The sequence below is a fragment of the Nerophis lumbriciformis genome, linkage group LG35, assembly GCF_033978685.3.
Source record: "Nerophis lumbriciformis linkage group LG35, RoL_Nlum_v2.1, whole genome shotgun sequence".
In the NCBI taxonomy this organism is placed as follows: domain Eukaryota; kingdom Metazoa; phylum Chordata; class Actinopteri; order Syngnathiformes; family Syngnathidae; genus Nerophis; species Nerophis lumbriciformis.
In genome coordinates, this window is record NC_084582.2 from 25,789,205 (window position 1) to 25,803,266 (window position 14,062).

Consider the following 14,062-nt stretch of genomic DNA (forward strand, 5'->3'; position numbering starts at 1 on the left):
TCACATCTTGATTGTTTTATTTTAAATCAATTGTGGGGGTGTAAAAAGACTATTATCAATTTAAAAAAAAATGGTATGGATATGCTTCCTCCGTAATGAAATCCAACCCTTCAAAAAGAGCATGGCGGTAGTTCCAGCCGAACACGGCACAGTGCTTGATGGTTTTGTCTTTGAGACGGTGGAAACAAACAGACTATTTCAACACGTGTCCGTCCGTGTTTGGGGTAACTTACAAATGACAGAGATGAGCTCTGATCCAGGACCGTTTCGATTCAAGTTCTTTTTTGCTCACTAGCTGGTCTCAAGGTGCCGTAAGTAAGGCACTCAACCCCGAGTTCCTCCAGCGAACTGTTCCTCTGTGTGTGCAAAGAGATGGTTGTAAAAACAGCGAGAGCCAATACAGGTTATTTGTAAGGAATTAAATAAATAAATAAATATGCTCTACATGGCAGGGTCCCTTCTGAGAGGTTCTTTGTGAGTTTCTGTAACAAAGATGGCGGCTAATCACACTGCACCACAATGATAGGTCCAAAAGTGAGTGTGTAAACAAAATGCTACAGTAGTACCATTTCCTCCATCGCACACATTTGTCTGACTAACACATATATATATACTTTTTCTCTCGCCCAAAGTAAACACAGCTAAAGACAACAGCGTCCGAGAAAGTAATACTGATGACGTTATAAATAGTGATCACAGTTCCGATCATTTTAAAATGTGCAATAGTAGTGAGGGGGGGCAGTCATGGCAGGTCTTCATCATCTATTGCTTTCGGAAACTTATCACCAGGGGGATAAATTCTAGGAAGGATTCTGATTCGAACCATTAAAGGACGGACCGAAAACCATGACACTGGTTTTGGCTTCAAGGGATGTTGCTCGGAAGGGTGTGGTCCATGTGACCCCCTCCTCCCCGTCCCCTCAGCTCATCTGTCCCGGGGCAGTGCATCCGGCGCCCCTCCCATTTAAGCCGCTGTGAGCCTCATGACTGATGGACGGCGAGGACTGCGTCTTGCGGAGGTGGCCGGCCAGAGTGCCCTCCATCAACAGGCCACCCACCACGCTGGCCTCGATCTTCTCTAGATCGTCTGTTTCAGTGCGGATTTTGGCCTGAAGGAGGCTGATGTACGTCTCATAGCGAGTCTTCTGCTCGTCATGAAAAGAGAGGTGGGAAGGGGGGTTGGTACAAGGTACAAGGTGAGATGCTGGACTGCGTTGTTTGAACACAATGAATTAACCTTGGTTTTGACCACAAAGTGTCCGGACTAATAGCAAATCGCACATTAGTAGAATACAAAATACATTTTTCATGCACAACCTAATGCGATACACATGCATTTGTCTGCCACAACTAAACTTGGACCGCCACAAATAGATTTGGTGCTGTGTGTTGCCCTGGTTCATAAACACACGGAAGCACTGGTTCTCCGTTACTTTCTGTCACTGTTACTTTCTCTCCAAATTGTACTACTATTGAGAACCTGATCATACATATTCATTTTCTGTACGTGTCAAGCTAGTTCAGGTGTGTCAAACTCAAATACAGAGTGGGCCAAAATGTAAAACTGAACAAAGCCGCGGGCCAAGGTTGAACAAATTAACCTTTTAATAGGGACCCACACAAGTTTTGCATTGAATATTGAACAAGCAAGGCTTGTATAACTTTATAGTGACATGCAAAATCGAGTTTCAAATTTTAATAATAATTAAAAAATATCAATGGCATATCAAATACAATTTTAATAAAAATGTAATGCCTCTTTTATATTTGCAGCCTTCTGAGGTAAATATCAACATGAACTTTTTCCACAGGCTAGTAAATTAGAAAATAAAATAACAATGAATAAACCAACCATTCAGGACTTCAAACTGCTCAGTTTGCAACACACTGATCTAAGCTGATGTGCCCAAGCCAGATACCTGACATCTTTTCTTGGATGCTAGTTCATTAATGTCGGGGCTCAGGCTTTGAGCTGAGGCAACTTTCATTATCGAACGAAGGTGTTCATCAGTCATTATACCTCGTAGTCCACCCGGACCACAGTCTTGGGGGCGTGCTTTATAGGCACTGCCTTTAAGGTCCTCTACGAGCTGTCGTCACATCTGCTTTTCATCCATTCTAACAACGTGCCGGCCCGATCACAAAATATGTGCGACTTCTGTACGCACACACACGTAAATGCGTCCGTGCGTCGGTTGAGGTGGGCAAGGCGGGATTAGGTGGTAGCGGGGGTGTATATTGCAGCCCGGAAGAGTTAGGGCTGCATGGGATTCTGGGTATTTGTTTTGTTGTGTTTATGTTGTGTTACGGTGTGGATGTTCTCCCGAAATATGTTTGTCATTCTTGTTTGGTGTGGATTCACAGTGTGGCGCATATTTCTAACAGTGTTAAAGTTATTTATACAAGCGCCGTCAGTGTAACCTGCATCGCTGTTGGCCAAGTATGCATTGCATTCACGTGTGTGCGTGCTGAAGCCGCACATATCATGTGACTGGGCCAGCATTCGTTGGACTGGGTGAAAAGCGGACGTGACGATTTTTGGGAGGGGCACTGAAATTTGGGAGACTCCCGGGAGGGTTGGCAAGTATGAGAATTAGCAGTGAATGCGGTGTTACTGCAGCACCGCCGCTGAATATAGTCGGCGGGCCAGCTCTAGTGTTAATTTGATATCGCCTCAAGGGCCAAGTGAAATTACACCCATGAGCTAGTTGTTGACTAGCATTTACTTGAATTAAAAACCTTATTCTACTTATGAACAATATATATATTATTCATGGTAAACTTACGAGTATAATTTGTCACATTTCCTGTTCATGGATGTAATTCAAGCACTGCTGTGCCCTAGCTGTAGGTAGGCGTATTGTTCAAGCAAGAAAAAAGACGTTACTAATGGAAGTCCCCCTGCCTCTCTAACACTTCACAATTCCTCCCGCAGCCCCGCAATATGAGAAGCACTGCACTAATGTGACTGTGTATGAATGTAACTTGTTCCAACTGCGTACAGTAGACGACATTGTCGCTCTGCTTCTTAACACTCTTTGAATGCCAGAGAATAAGGAGATATAGCAGGAGGGATCAATGTTTCCAACTTACTAATATATATTTAGCCAGTATTCAAACCCCTCTAGAGTCTGTTTAGCAAAAAAGCAACTAGGGACATATGTAGCAACTTTATCTAGTCTTACTGGGGACTCTCAAATTAAAACACACTCTTTTCAACAATCAGTAAGTGCTGCTGTGGCCCCTCCACATCTTCTCAAAGGCACTTCTGACGTAAAAATAAACAAAAAGTGTATTTCTATTTTAAAACGTGTTTTGCTCTTCATGTTTTTAGTTTACTTTTTGTCTACCACAGTATCCCCAAAAAATTAAATACACATGCATCATGGCCAATTTAGCAAATTAGATCTTGGCGTCATCTAACCCTCCCCTGCAACCATATCCGTAATAGAGTTGTACGGGAAACATTGAATTATTTCCTTCCGAAAAAAGTATGTAATTCAAATAGTGCTTTTTCTTTTTTTTGATTTGTTAGTCAATGGACGGACGAGATAAACATTTGTTTTTACTGGGTATAAGAGCACTTCCATCTTCACTCAAATCGTGCAAAAAGACAAAAGGACGCGCAAGCTGGCAGTTGTGCAGCGATAACTGTGAGAAAGGAGGCGATCGCCCTGCAGCACCATCCTACATATGCTTGTCAACATATATGGACTGTCTAAAATAAAAATATTAGACATATCGTTCATTCAATATCAACCAATATAATTTCATAATTTTAGAGCTGCTGGATGACTTAAGGGGCTGATTAAATTGATGCGTTTTGGTGTCTGTTGCTGTTTTTTTTAATGACGTTAGTCTTATATATATATATATATATATATATATATATATATGAAAAATATTCCAGCAATATGAATTTTCTTGTGTCAGGAACATTTCAATGGACCCCCGGAAAAAAGTGGGCTGCATTCTAGATGCACTGCAGGACTGCTTCTAAAATGCCCATAAAAAGTGGTACATGATGATGTGCCGCAATTTTCAAAACACACAGTAGCAAAATGCCACAGGTGATAACATGATGTGCAGTACATGAGTATTGGCCATGTAGTAAACACAAAAACCTCATTTAAACGATCTGCACTAGTTGTAGACGCTGTCTGAGTAGATCACACGCAACTCGCCCACTGATAGTATACACAACTTTATTGTTTGTACACACTGTTTAGCGCGTGGTATTTGGATCTTAGTATATTAGGTCTTTTGCATATTATTGTAGTTGTACATGCTGTTTAGCGCATGGTATTTGGATCTTAGTAGATGAGGTCTTATGTATCTTATTGTGGTTGTAGTTTGTTTTTGATTACAAGTATTTAATGTACCATAAAAGTAAAACATTTCTCAGTACAACTCTAAAATAAACACATTAGATTTGATGATTTTATTATATTGGATCTTATTCGATTGTGCAAGTGTACCTAATATTGTGGTATATAAAAATCTGATATACATTAAGCTGTCCATAAATTGATATTACATGACACAATAACTGGTGGACGTAGTAATGAGTATACCTCGTATGTGAGGTAGTGCTCTTTGAGCCGATACTCCTCCCACTCGCGGTTTTTGGGGTCAGCTGAGGGCGGGTTTTTCCGGTGCTCTTCCAGCTCCAGGCTCATCTGCTTTAGCTTGTTCTCGTGACTCAGCAGCTGCTCCTGCTGCACCAATCACAGCCCAGGCAAAAAAACAGAAGACCGGCGAAATAGCCAATCAGACGGGTGTGCACACAAATAGAATACGTATAGATATAATGTGAACAAGGGTCTGGATGGAGGCTATTGGTGGCTTTAACTGTATTGTGAAAGTATTTAATGTCAATTTGCTTTACAATACCTGATTTAGTCTTGTAGATGAAGATGGCAAAATGGGACGACAAAATTTCTTCATGGAGCCAATAGCAGCAGGGAAGGCTGGAGCGGAGAAGAGTGCTGCCACCAGATTTATCCGGAAGATCCACGACATCATCTCCTCCTCGTCCCTGAAGAGAAGAAACAGCATGAGGATGCCTGATTCCAAATTGCAGAGAGGCAAAGAAGTCGACGCACGGCGCTTGCAGCAGAAAAACTCTCCAGTCAGAGGTTTTGAGCTTGAGTACGTTGGCTCGCTTGCTGTAGTCGGTGGCACGGGTGGCTAAAGCGTGGTTGATCCGCACAGCGTTCTTCAGATCCACCTCTGAAATGTCAGCATCCGGCTTATATTCATCCTGAATGAGGAAATTGTGTCATATTTCGTTTTGTGCTGTGAATGCCAAAGCTAACATTTAATAATGGAAAAATATGATTATTATATGAAATGTGTATAAATGAATGTCCTGTACAAATATTGAAGCACCATGTGACAATTAGACCCAATGTAGCAGTAATAGTAACACTGCATTATGGTTAAAAAAAGGTAACATTTTTACCTCTCATGTGCTACAATACAGCCTTACTCCCAGCAGAGGGAGACAACACAAACTACACTTGCCAACATCACTCACGGTGCAGTGCAACTACTGGAGCAGCATCAGTACCAGCCCATGGTGCATGTGTGTTTCTATAGCAACAACATCAAGGACACAGTACCTTCTGGAGATATAAGATCATCCCCTTGAGAACGGCATAAAACTTCTTCCAACCACGGCGACCCCTTGGGGCTGGAAAGGGCAAATTTGAGCGAGATTCACGTTTTACATCAAAACAACATGATATTATAAAACACTGTAAGATGTCAGTGAGTTTATGAACTCACTCCTTTTGCCATCCATATCAGCATGGCTTTTCCGAGTTAGCACTCCGTGTTTGTAGGTTACGGCATTGAGGAGGATGGGGATGGCGATGAAAGGGTTATTGCTGTCCGTTACCCTGGCAACACGTTTACTCCCGCCCTCACACTGTTCCTCCACCAGCTCCGACAGGCTTTTCCTTAGCTCTTCTTCTTCACTGCACACAGCAAAAAACACTCAGATGAACATGAGACACACGTATTGAACTATTTGAGCAGAGAAAAAAGCATACTCACACAGCCCACTCAAGCTTCTCGTTCTTGATGGAGTTGTATAAGACCTGTGCAGGGCAAGAAGCTGAAATTATCGTCACACATAACACTAGCTTTAGGAAAAGATGTGTACCTTCAGTAAGTCTTTGGGAAAGTCTTTGCCATTGTTGAGGCCATCTAGATTACCAATAAACTGTTGGCAGGACATTTTCTTCCCAATGTTCTGAGGAGGGAAAAACATCAATGAGAGAACAAATTGTGTGGTTAATTAATTCAACAGTTTTATTTTTTCTATAAAATGTGACAAATACTCCCCCTGTAAAATAGTTGGCAATCCCCAGGCCCAAACAAGATGCAATAACACAACCAGCCACCGGATGGCAGTGCATATCTTTTCACAGACAGTCCAAAATAATGCTTTGTTTTACCATCATTATCATCTTTTACAAAAATTAAAATGTTTATATATATATACATATATACACACACACACACACACACACACACACACACACACACACACACACACACACACACACACACACACACACACACACACACACACACACACACACACACACACACTATTGTGCATTATTTTTCATATACATTTTTTTTCCACATTTCTACAAAACTCCAATCGTGCAGATTAGGGAATATACTACGTGATTGACTGTGGGGAATATTAACAACCAATTTGCATCATTAGTTTATTTTTATATGTCATTTTAAAAAATCTGAATGTTCTCAACTCCTGTTTCAATCTGTGTGTCTATTGTGCAGAACCATGCTGCCCTGAGGAGTGTCATACTGTATAGTTTGCAATGACATAGTTCATTTCACCATAGCTGACGTCATGTTGTTATTATTTAGACCAGTGATCCCCAACCAATTAGCCGCAGCATATTAGTGTACCTTAAGAGATCATCAGGTGTGCCATATAAATAATTCAATTTCACCTAATTGGTCCAAAAAATATGATGTATTTACTGCAAAGAATGTATATTTGTTCTTTGATTTACACCAGTGATGTATAGCAGTGGTCCCCAAACACGCCAATGACGCATTTGCTACCGGGCTGCACAGAAACATTAAATCGTTTATAAACAAACGCATTTTCTCTGAGTTAACTTTCGCCTGTCCCACTTGATAGACACACCAATAAGCTTGTTTATAGATGTATAATACAATTCCTGATAGGAAGTCATCATTTGTTATATTTGTTATAACGTTGTGACATAATACAATGCACATTAATGAACATATAAAATGTAAATGTGACAGATTGTAGCCAAAGGCTGATTTCCATCTGCAGTCCCCAGCAGGCTGATGGTATATTGTACCAACAACCTGCTGGCGACCATCTCATCGCAAAAAAACAAGACCAGGGCTCCCACTAAATCAGCGTTATGGTTAGTTGTATTTTTTATGTACTTATTTTTGCTGTATTTATCTGCCACACACAATAATGCCTACATTAAACCGGTGTGTGTGGCAAAAAAGGTTGGGGACACCTGATGTATATAGTGACAGAGAGAAAAATTAAATGCTTTTCCACCAGATGGCAGAAGGTACACCATTAACCTGTGTATCCACTTGTTTGTTCATTTATTTAATACAATTAAACCACAAACTGGTTATTGTAAGAAAGAGTCCATGTCACCACTGCTGGTAGTAGCAATGTAGTGCACTTTTTTTTTTTTTATTAAAAAGTGAAATAATTCTTAATGATCCTCAATAAATCCATCCTATTTTTCTCTTTATTTGGGCCCATCTAAAAGATTACACTGCCAATTTCATCTAAAGAGAAAGCTGGACTACAATTATGGCTAAATACTGCTAAAAGAAAAAGGAGCACACGCCAAAAGAGGAACGAGTCTATTTCTGGCGCAGGAGGAATACTTACCACCTGCAGGGACAGAGAGAGACCAGGAAACCAGATGTGGTGAGCAGGGGAAGGATTTGAAAGGGAAGAAGAGGAAAAGAGAGAAAGGATGTTAGTTAAAGGAGGGTTATTCTACAACTCAAGAGTTGTGCAGGGTCTACATGGTACATGTAAACAACAGTGTTTAACGACAAGCATTGAACATTTGATGACTTCTGATGGTTCTGTGTGGCTCATACCACAATGCTCTAGTTTAAAAATGATCACAAGAGACTATCTGAGGACAGGAGAGACAGAAACAGGTCAAAAAGTAGGCTGGGAAGCAAGAGAGTGCAAATAGAGAAGGGAGAGAGCGAGAGAGAGGCTTGAGTGAGTTTTAAGACAGCAAAAAAATGCAGATCCAAAATGAGATGATAATCTAGACATGCCATGGCCTTTTTCCAAATATGTAGGGAGATTAGACGAGCAGGAATCTATAAACAGAGTGCAAAACAAGGTAAACACATACGTGTCCATGTAGATCTGTGTTGAGCAGCATGAGGGCACAGGTTAGTGTGTGGGCTCCATCTGCAACACAACACACACGAGGCCAACCTGATGTCAAAATCCAGTAAAGGGACACAAAGTCACATTTTACATAGGTCTACGTTGTCTATTTCTATGTTGTGCCGTGAAAAATGTAATCCTGTAAGGTTATTATAAGAGCAGTGCCTCATATATTCATCAGCCACAACATTAGGTACACCTGCACAAATGAATACAATCATTGTGTCCTTGTGCAAGACACTTCACTCACTTTACCTCCAGTGCAGCCCACACTAGTATGTGAATGTGAATTAATGGCAGCCATGGTTTCGTCATTCTATCCCAGGGCAGCTGTGGCCACAAATGTAGCTTACCACCATTATGGTGAATGTGGAGTGAATTAATCATGGCTTGAGTAAGTTTGGTTTGTCAATGTCATGTGGTTTGAATTACTAAATAAAAAGCACTGTACACATCCATTTTTATTATTAATTTACCGTATTTTCCGCACTATAAGGCGCACCTAAAAACCACAAATTTTCTCAAAAGCTAACAGTGCGCCTTATAACCCGGTGCGCTTTATTACGATTCATTTTCATAAAGTTTCGATCTCGCAACTTCGGTAAACAGCCGCCATCTTTTTTCCCGGTAGAACAGGAAGCGCTTCTTCTTCTACGCAAGCAACCGCCAAGGTAAGCACCCGCCCCCATAGAACAGGAAGCGCTTCTTCTTCTACTGTAAGCTACCGCCCGCCCCCGGAAGAAGAAGAAAAAACGCACGGATATCACCGTACGTTTCATTTCCTGTTTACATCTGTAAAGACCACAAAATGGCTCCTACCAAGCGAAAAGGATCCGGTTCATAAAAAGACGCAATCTCTCCATCCGCACACGGATTACTACCGTATTTCACAGCAACTGATATTCCTGTGAACCGCACTGTGGAACGGGAGCACGTACGGTGAATATTCGCACCACAGGGAATGAGAAGTCATCCTTCACTGTGGTTCTAGCTTGCCATGCTAATGGCCAGAAACTTCCACCCATGGTGATATTCAAAAGGAAGACCTTGCCAAAAGAGACCTTTCCAGCCGGCGTCATCATAAAAGCTAACTCGAAGGGATGGATGGATGAAGAAAAGATGAGCGAGTGGTTAAGGGAAGTTTACGCGAAGAGGCCGGGTGGCTTTTTTCACACAGCTCCGAAGGCGAACACACCTTCACTAAGACGGGCAGACAGCGCCGGACGACATACGACAACATTTGCCAGTGGATCGTAAATGCCTGGGCAGATATTTCGGTCACAACTGTGGTCCGAGCTTTCCGGAAGGCAGGATTCACAGAACAACAGCGACACTGACTCCCGATGACTTCGACGAGACGGAACCGGCCATTTTGGATACCACGCTTGCGCAACTTTTCAATTCGGACACCGAAGACGAAGAATTCGAAGGATTTACGAATGAAGAATAACTTCAGAAGGTGAGCGCTATGTTTATTTTGTGTGTTGTGACATTAACGTTCGCGCAACATTATGTTACTATTGCTCTACACCATTTTGAATTTTACTATGTTTGTGATTGCACATTTGCGTACATTTTGGGACAGAGTTGTTAGAACGCTGGTTTTCAATATATTATTAAAGTTTGACTGAACTATCTGACTGTTTTTTTGACATTCACTTTAGCGCAGCGTTTTTTTGACATTCACTTTAGCGCAGCGTAGGCGCGGCTTATAGTCCGGGCGGCTTATTGGTGGACAAAATTATGAAATATGTAATTCATAGAAGGTGCGGCTAATAATCCGGTGCGCCTTATAGTGCGGAAAATACGGTAGTATTATTATTAATAAATGAGTAATTATGTAATAACCCCACACGCCCACCTCCCAGTCCTGTGAAGTCAATACAAGAGCTATGTGGTGGGCATGCATTAATTTACTGTCATGTAGAACTGCACAATAGTGTGTTGGCCTTATTAAAATAAACAACATAAAGGAGGGAAAACTTGTATATTACATCACAATTTAGCTCTGACACTTTTTTGGTTAAAAGTAAAAGCTCTTGGATTGGGTTTAAGGCTATACCTAATGTGACTAGAGTGTATATACAAATACAGTACATGTGTTAGCATTGATCACAAAGCTCATTAATTTGCTCTAACCTTCAGATGTGATTGTTTGTTGATTGCAGTGGCAGAAGCGTTTGGAGAAATGCACCAGGACTCGCTCTCTTTCCTGCGTCTCCCCCATCAGCGGAAAGGCTTTTAAAAAGTTCCTGTCACACATAAATGACATCAAGAGGCCAACTGGAGGTCAGATGTCTCCCAGTTACGCTGCAAAATATGCACATTAATCATGCCTGCTAGTCAATAGAATGTGTGGAGGTCACAGATATGGACAGGCGTCCCTTTAGAAACAAGGCAAAATGAGGTCATGTAAAATACTGTCAGATATTGCGTATGAATGACGAGACAAAGGGTTGCCGGGGGCGAAATGCCAAAGACAGACAAATAAATCAGTCTGACATCACAGCAGTTCTTAGCAATCCTCACGTGTCATGCAAATACATAATTTGCTTTTCTCACAAGAACTCACCCTGAATTAACGGTTAATTTGTTATAAAAGGATCTTTCTTAGAAAAAGGTCCGATCCACTGAAAATGGAAATACTATTACGACTGTTGAAACTGAATATATACTTTATATGTGCTTGTGAAGGGCACTGGCATGGATCATTTTTTATGTATTTAGTTAATTATCTTCACAACAGTACATTGTATAGGTTACAATTAGTTGGTTTAATTTCTTCTCAGCATTTTGAGACTAAACAGCTGCTATAGCATTATTCAAACACATTTAAGCACAATGTTATTAGAAAGCACTCTCTTAAATGTCACTGTTATGCAGACGACATACAACTTTATTTATCAATGAAACCCAATGAAGCTAATTGGCTAGGTCAATTCCAGATGGGTCTAAAGTGGATTAGTTTCACCTTCCTCCTACTTAAATAAAACTGAAATTGTAATCCTTGGCCCCCATAACCACAGAGAAAAGGCTGCGAATGATATAACTGATTTAGATGTCTTCACACTTGCTCAAAGCAGAACACTCATTATTGATCAGGGTTTATCATTTAATTCCAAATGCAACAAATGACAAGAACAACATTTTTTGTAACTGCAAAATATTTAAAAAAAATAATTTCCTGACAGTTGCTGATGCTAACAAAGTAGTCTATGACCTTCGGGTTGGATTATTGCAACTCCGTGCTAATCGGCTGCCCAAGCAAGTATGTAAAGACCCTCCAGCCGGTCCAAAATGCTGCTGCAAGAGTTCTAACCACAACCAGGAGAGGAGATAAAATGTTTCCTCTGCTCGTGTCACTGCACTGCCTAACTAAAAAAAAGTATGAAATTGAATTCAAAATCCTGCTTCTCACATATATATGGCACTACATGGCCAGGTTTTATCGTAGAGTACCTTTAAGTGGTGCCTTATCAAACTACCGTAATAGTGCGCTCTGTTCCCAGAGCTTATACTTACTTACTTCCAAGAACTTTTAAAAGTTAAATGGTACAAGGCTCTTATGAAACCATATTCACCACCTTCTTACTCAAAACTAAACTTAAAACGTACATGTTTGATAATGATTATAGTCAGTGCAGACTCAGGTGTATCTTGGTCATCTCTTAGTTATGCTGCCATAAGCCTACACTACTTATGCTGCCATAGGCCTACACTGCTGGATCTTTTTAGATACTCCTTTGCCTCTTCTCTGTTTCTCTATTAGTCCTGTCTTTGTATCTTACTCTGCCTATAATAATAATATTACTACAGCTATGGATAAAACTATCGTTAGGTGTGCTGTAACCCCTTTTTCTGTCTCTCCACGGTGTTTAGTGTTTCGTTTCCGGATATACGGCCGGCAGGGGCACCAGTGGACCTTTACAATTTCCGCTTGTGATTGGAAGTGGTGAGACCTGTGATGGTGGGGCTTGGACCGGACCATTATTGTTGTTGCTTTGTCATGGGAGTATTACTGTTATTGATACAACTGTTGTTGTGCCTAATGTATTGTTCTCAGCCCTCCTCTGGCCACTCAACCCCTCAATGCTGTTCTCCCTCACTATATACCATTTGTCCACTACTCTGTCTCTGTATCTCAACCCAACCAGTCAAGACTGATGGTTACCCCACATAGCCAGAGTCTTGGCTATTTTTCCCTTGCCAGCTTAGAAAATTCTGAGTCAGACCCAGCCTCCTTTGACAGCTCTACACCTAAATCGTCCAAAGCATACTCACCTTCTCAATAACTGTTTGGTTTGGTAATTTGGACTCACATTCACGCAGACAACAACAGCGCATTGTGGATAAATCCAGCCGTATCACAGATCAAACCCTCTCTTCCATGGACACTTTGTGCTATCAACAGCATCACTTAAAGAGCCTATAAGATCACCTCTGACTCCTAACCCTAACATGTTCACTCGTATGCCCTCAGGGAAACACTACGGATCACTGTTTCATCCCCTCTGCCATACGGACACTCATTAGAACTTCAAAGTAATTACGCTACGAACAGGAATGCCTTTTTGTTGTTGTTGTTGTGTGTTGTACTGTATGCTTAATTATTTGTTTGTAACTGCATAGTAGACGTGAGCTAACAAAATGTTACCGATTGTGAATTCCACCATTTCTTTGCATGGCTATTAATAAAGATTCTAATGCCTTGTGAAGGAGGAATGTAACAACTGCAAGCATGTGTACGGGCAGCTACACTGCCACTCTTACTGTACTATACAGTTTTTGTGTGCTTAATCAGCATTACCTTAGGGCCCGATCCAGAGATAAGCCGGAGAAGTCAAAGAAGCTCAGGTACTCTGACGCCACCAACTGACTGAAGTCATTACTAGAGCGAAGCAGAAGGCATAAAGTCACAAATGAATGCATCTTAATGTCACGCATGCCGGAGGATGTGCACGCATGCTTACTTCTTGCCCAGGTGTCTGGCCACATCACAGCGCTTGAAGCCCTCAAGGTGATAAAGGCGCTTGGCGAGCCTTTTGGCAGCTTCGTAGTCAGCTCGGCAGCCATTGGCCAAAGTGTCGGTACTACCGCGCTCCAAATGCTCCAGACTGCCCAAATCGCACTCGTCTGAGTCAGACAGCACGTCTGTGAGGTTGGCATCGCTGTAGGGAGGAGAACGTACACATGGATGGACAAAAACAAACACACAAAGACACACAAGCAGGTGCCCAGGTTAATGAATGGAACACATTTCACAAAACTGTTAGACTTACAAGCCAATTCCAATCAAACATTTGACAAACCAAAAAAAACAGGCGACATTCAGTTTAAATTACGGACAACACTGACCTAATTCCCAACTCCCATGATATCCCTTTTCATTATAGTGACTGACAATAAAAAGCTGAGATAAATCTCCCCAGTCTCAGGCTCTCCCTAAAAGCTCATTCAGTTAATATAATACTCCATTATAAGAGGAAAATGTGAACTCAACAAAACAAAAATAAGCCTTTATTATTTTAAGGATCCTCAAAGAAGCATTGAATGTTCTGTCTGGACTCAACAACCCTTCAAGATGCCCCTGAGCCA

At 41.3% G+C, this 14,062-nt stretch overlaps 1 protein-coding gene across 1 annotated transcript in view; it reads right to left on the reverse strand.

Moving 5' to 3' along the window:
* The window catches only part of psd2 (pleckstrin and Sec7 domain containing 2), an 81,015-nt gene continuing 66,953 nt past the window's right edge, over positions 1 to 14,062 (reverse strand). The window contains exons 4-15 of the mRNA XM_061927786.2: positions 13,438 to 13,635; positions 13,275 to 13,355; positions 10,607 to 10,719; positions 8,430 to 8,488; positions 6,170 to 6,259; positions 6,061 to 6,104; positions 5,791 to 5,981; positions 5,625 to 5,695; positions 5,106 to 5,263; positions 4,894 to 5,038; positions 4,575 to 4,718; positions 1 to 1,145 (exon numbers count right to left, since the gene is read on the reverse strand). Of these exons, the coding sequence (XP_061783770.2) occupies positions 921 to 1,145; positions 4,575 to 4,718; positions 4,894 to 5,038; positions 5,106 to 5,263; positions 5,625 to 5,695; positions 5,791 to 5,981; positions 6,061 to 6,104; positions 6,170 to 6,259; positions 8,430 to 8,488; positions 10,607 to 10,719; positions 13,275 to 13,355; positions 13,438 to 13,635 (1,519 nt within the window). The 3' untranslated portion in view covers positions 1 to 920. The remainder of the gene's footprint in view (positions 1,146 to 4,574; positions 4,719 to 4,893; positions 5,039 to 5,105; positions 5,264 to 5,624; positions 5,696 to 5,790; positions 5,982 to 6,060; positions 6,105 to 6,169; positions 6,260 to 8,429; positions 8,489 to 10,606; positions 10,720 to 13,274; positions 13,356 to 13,437; positions 13,636 to 14,062) is intronic.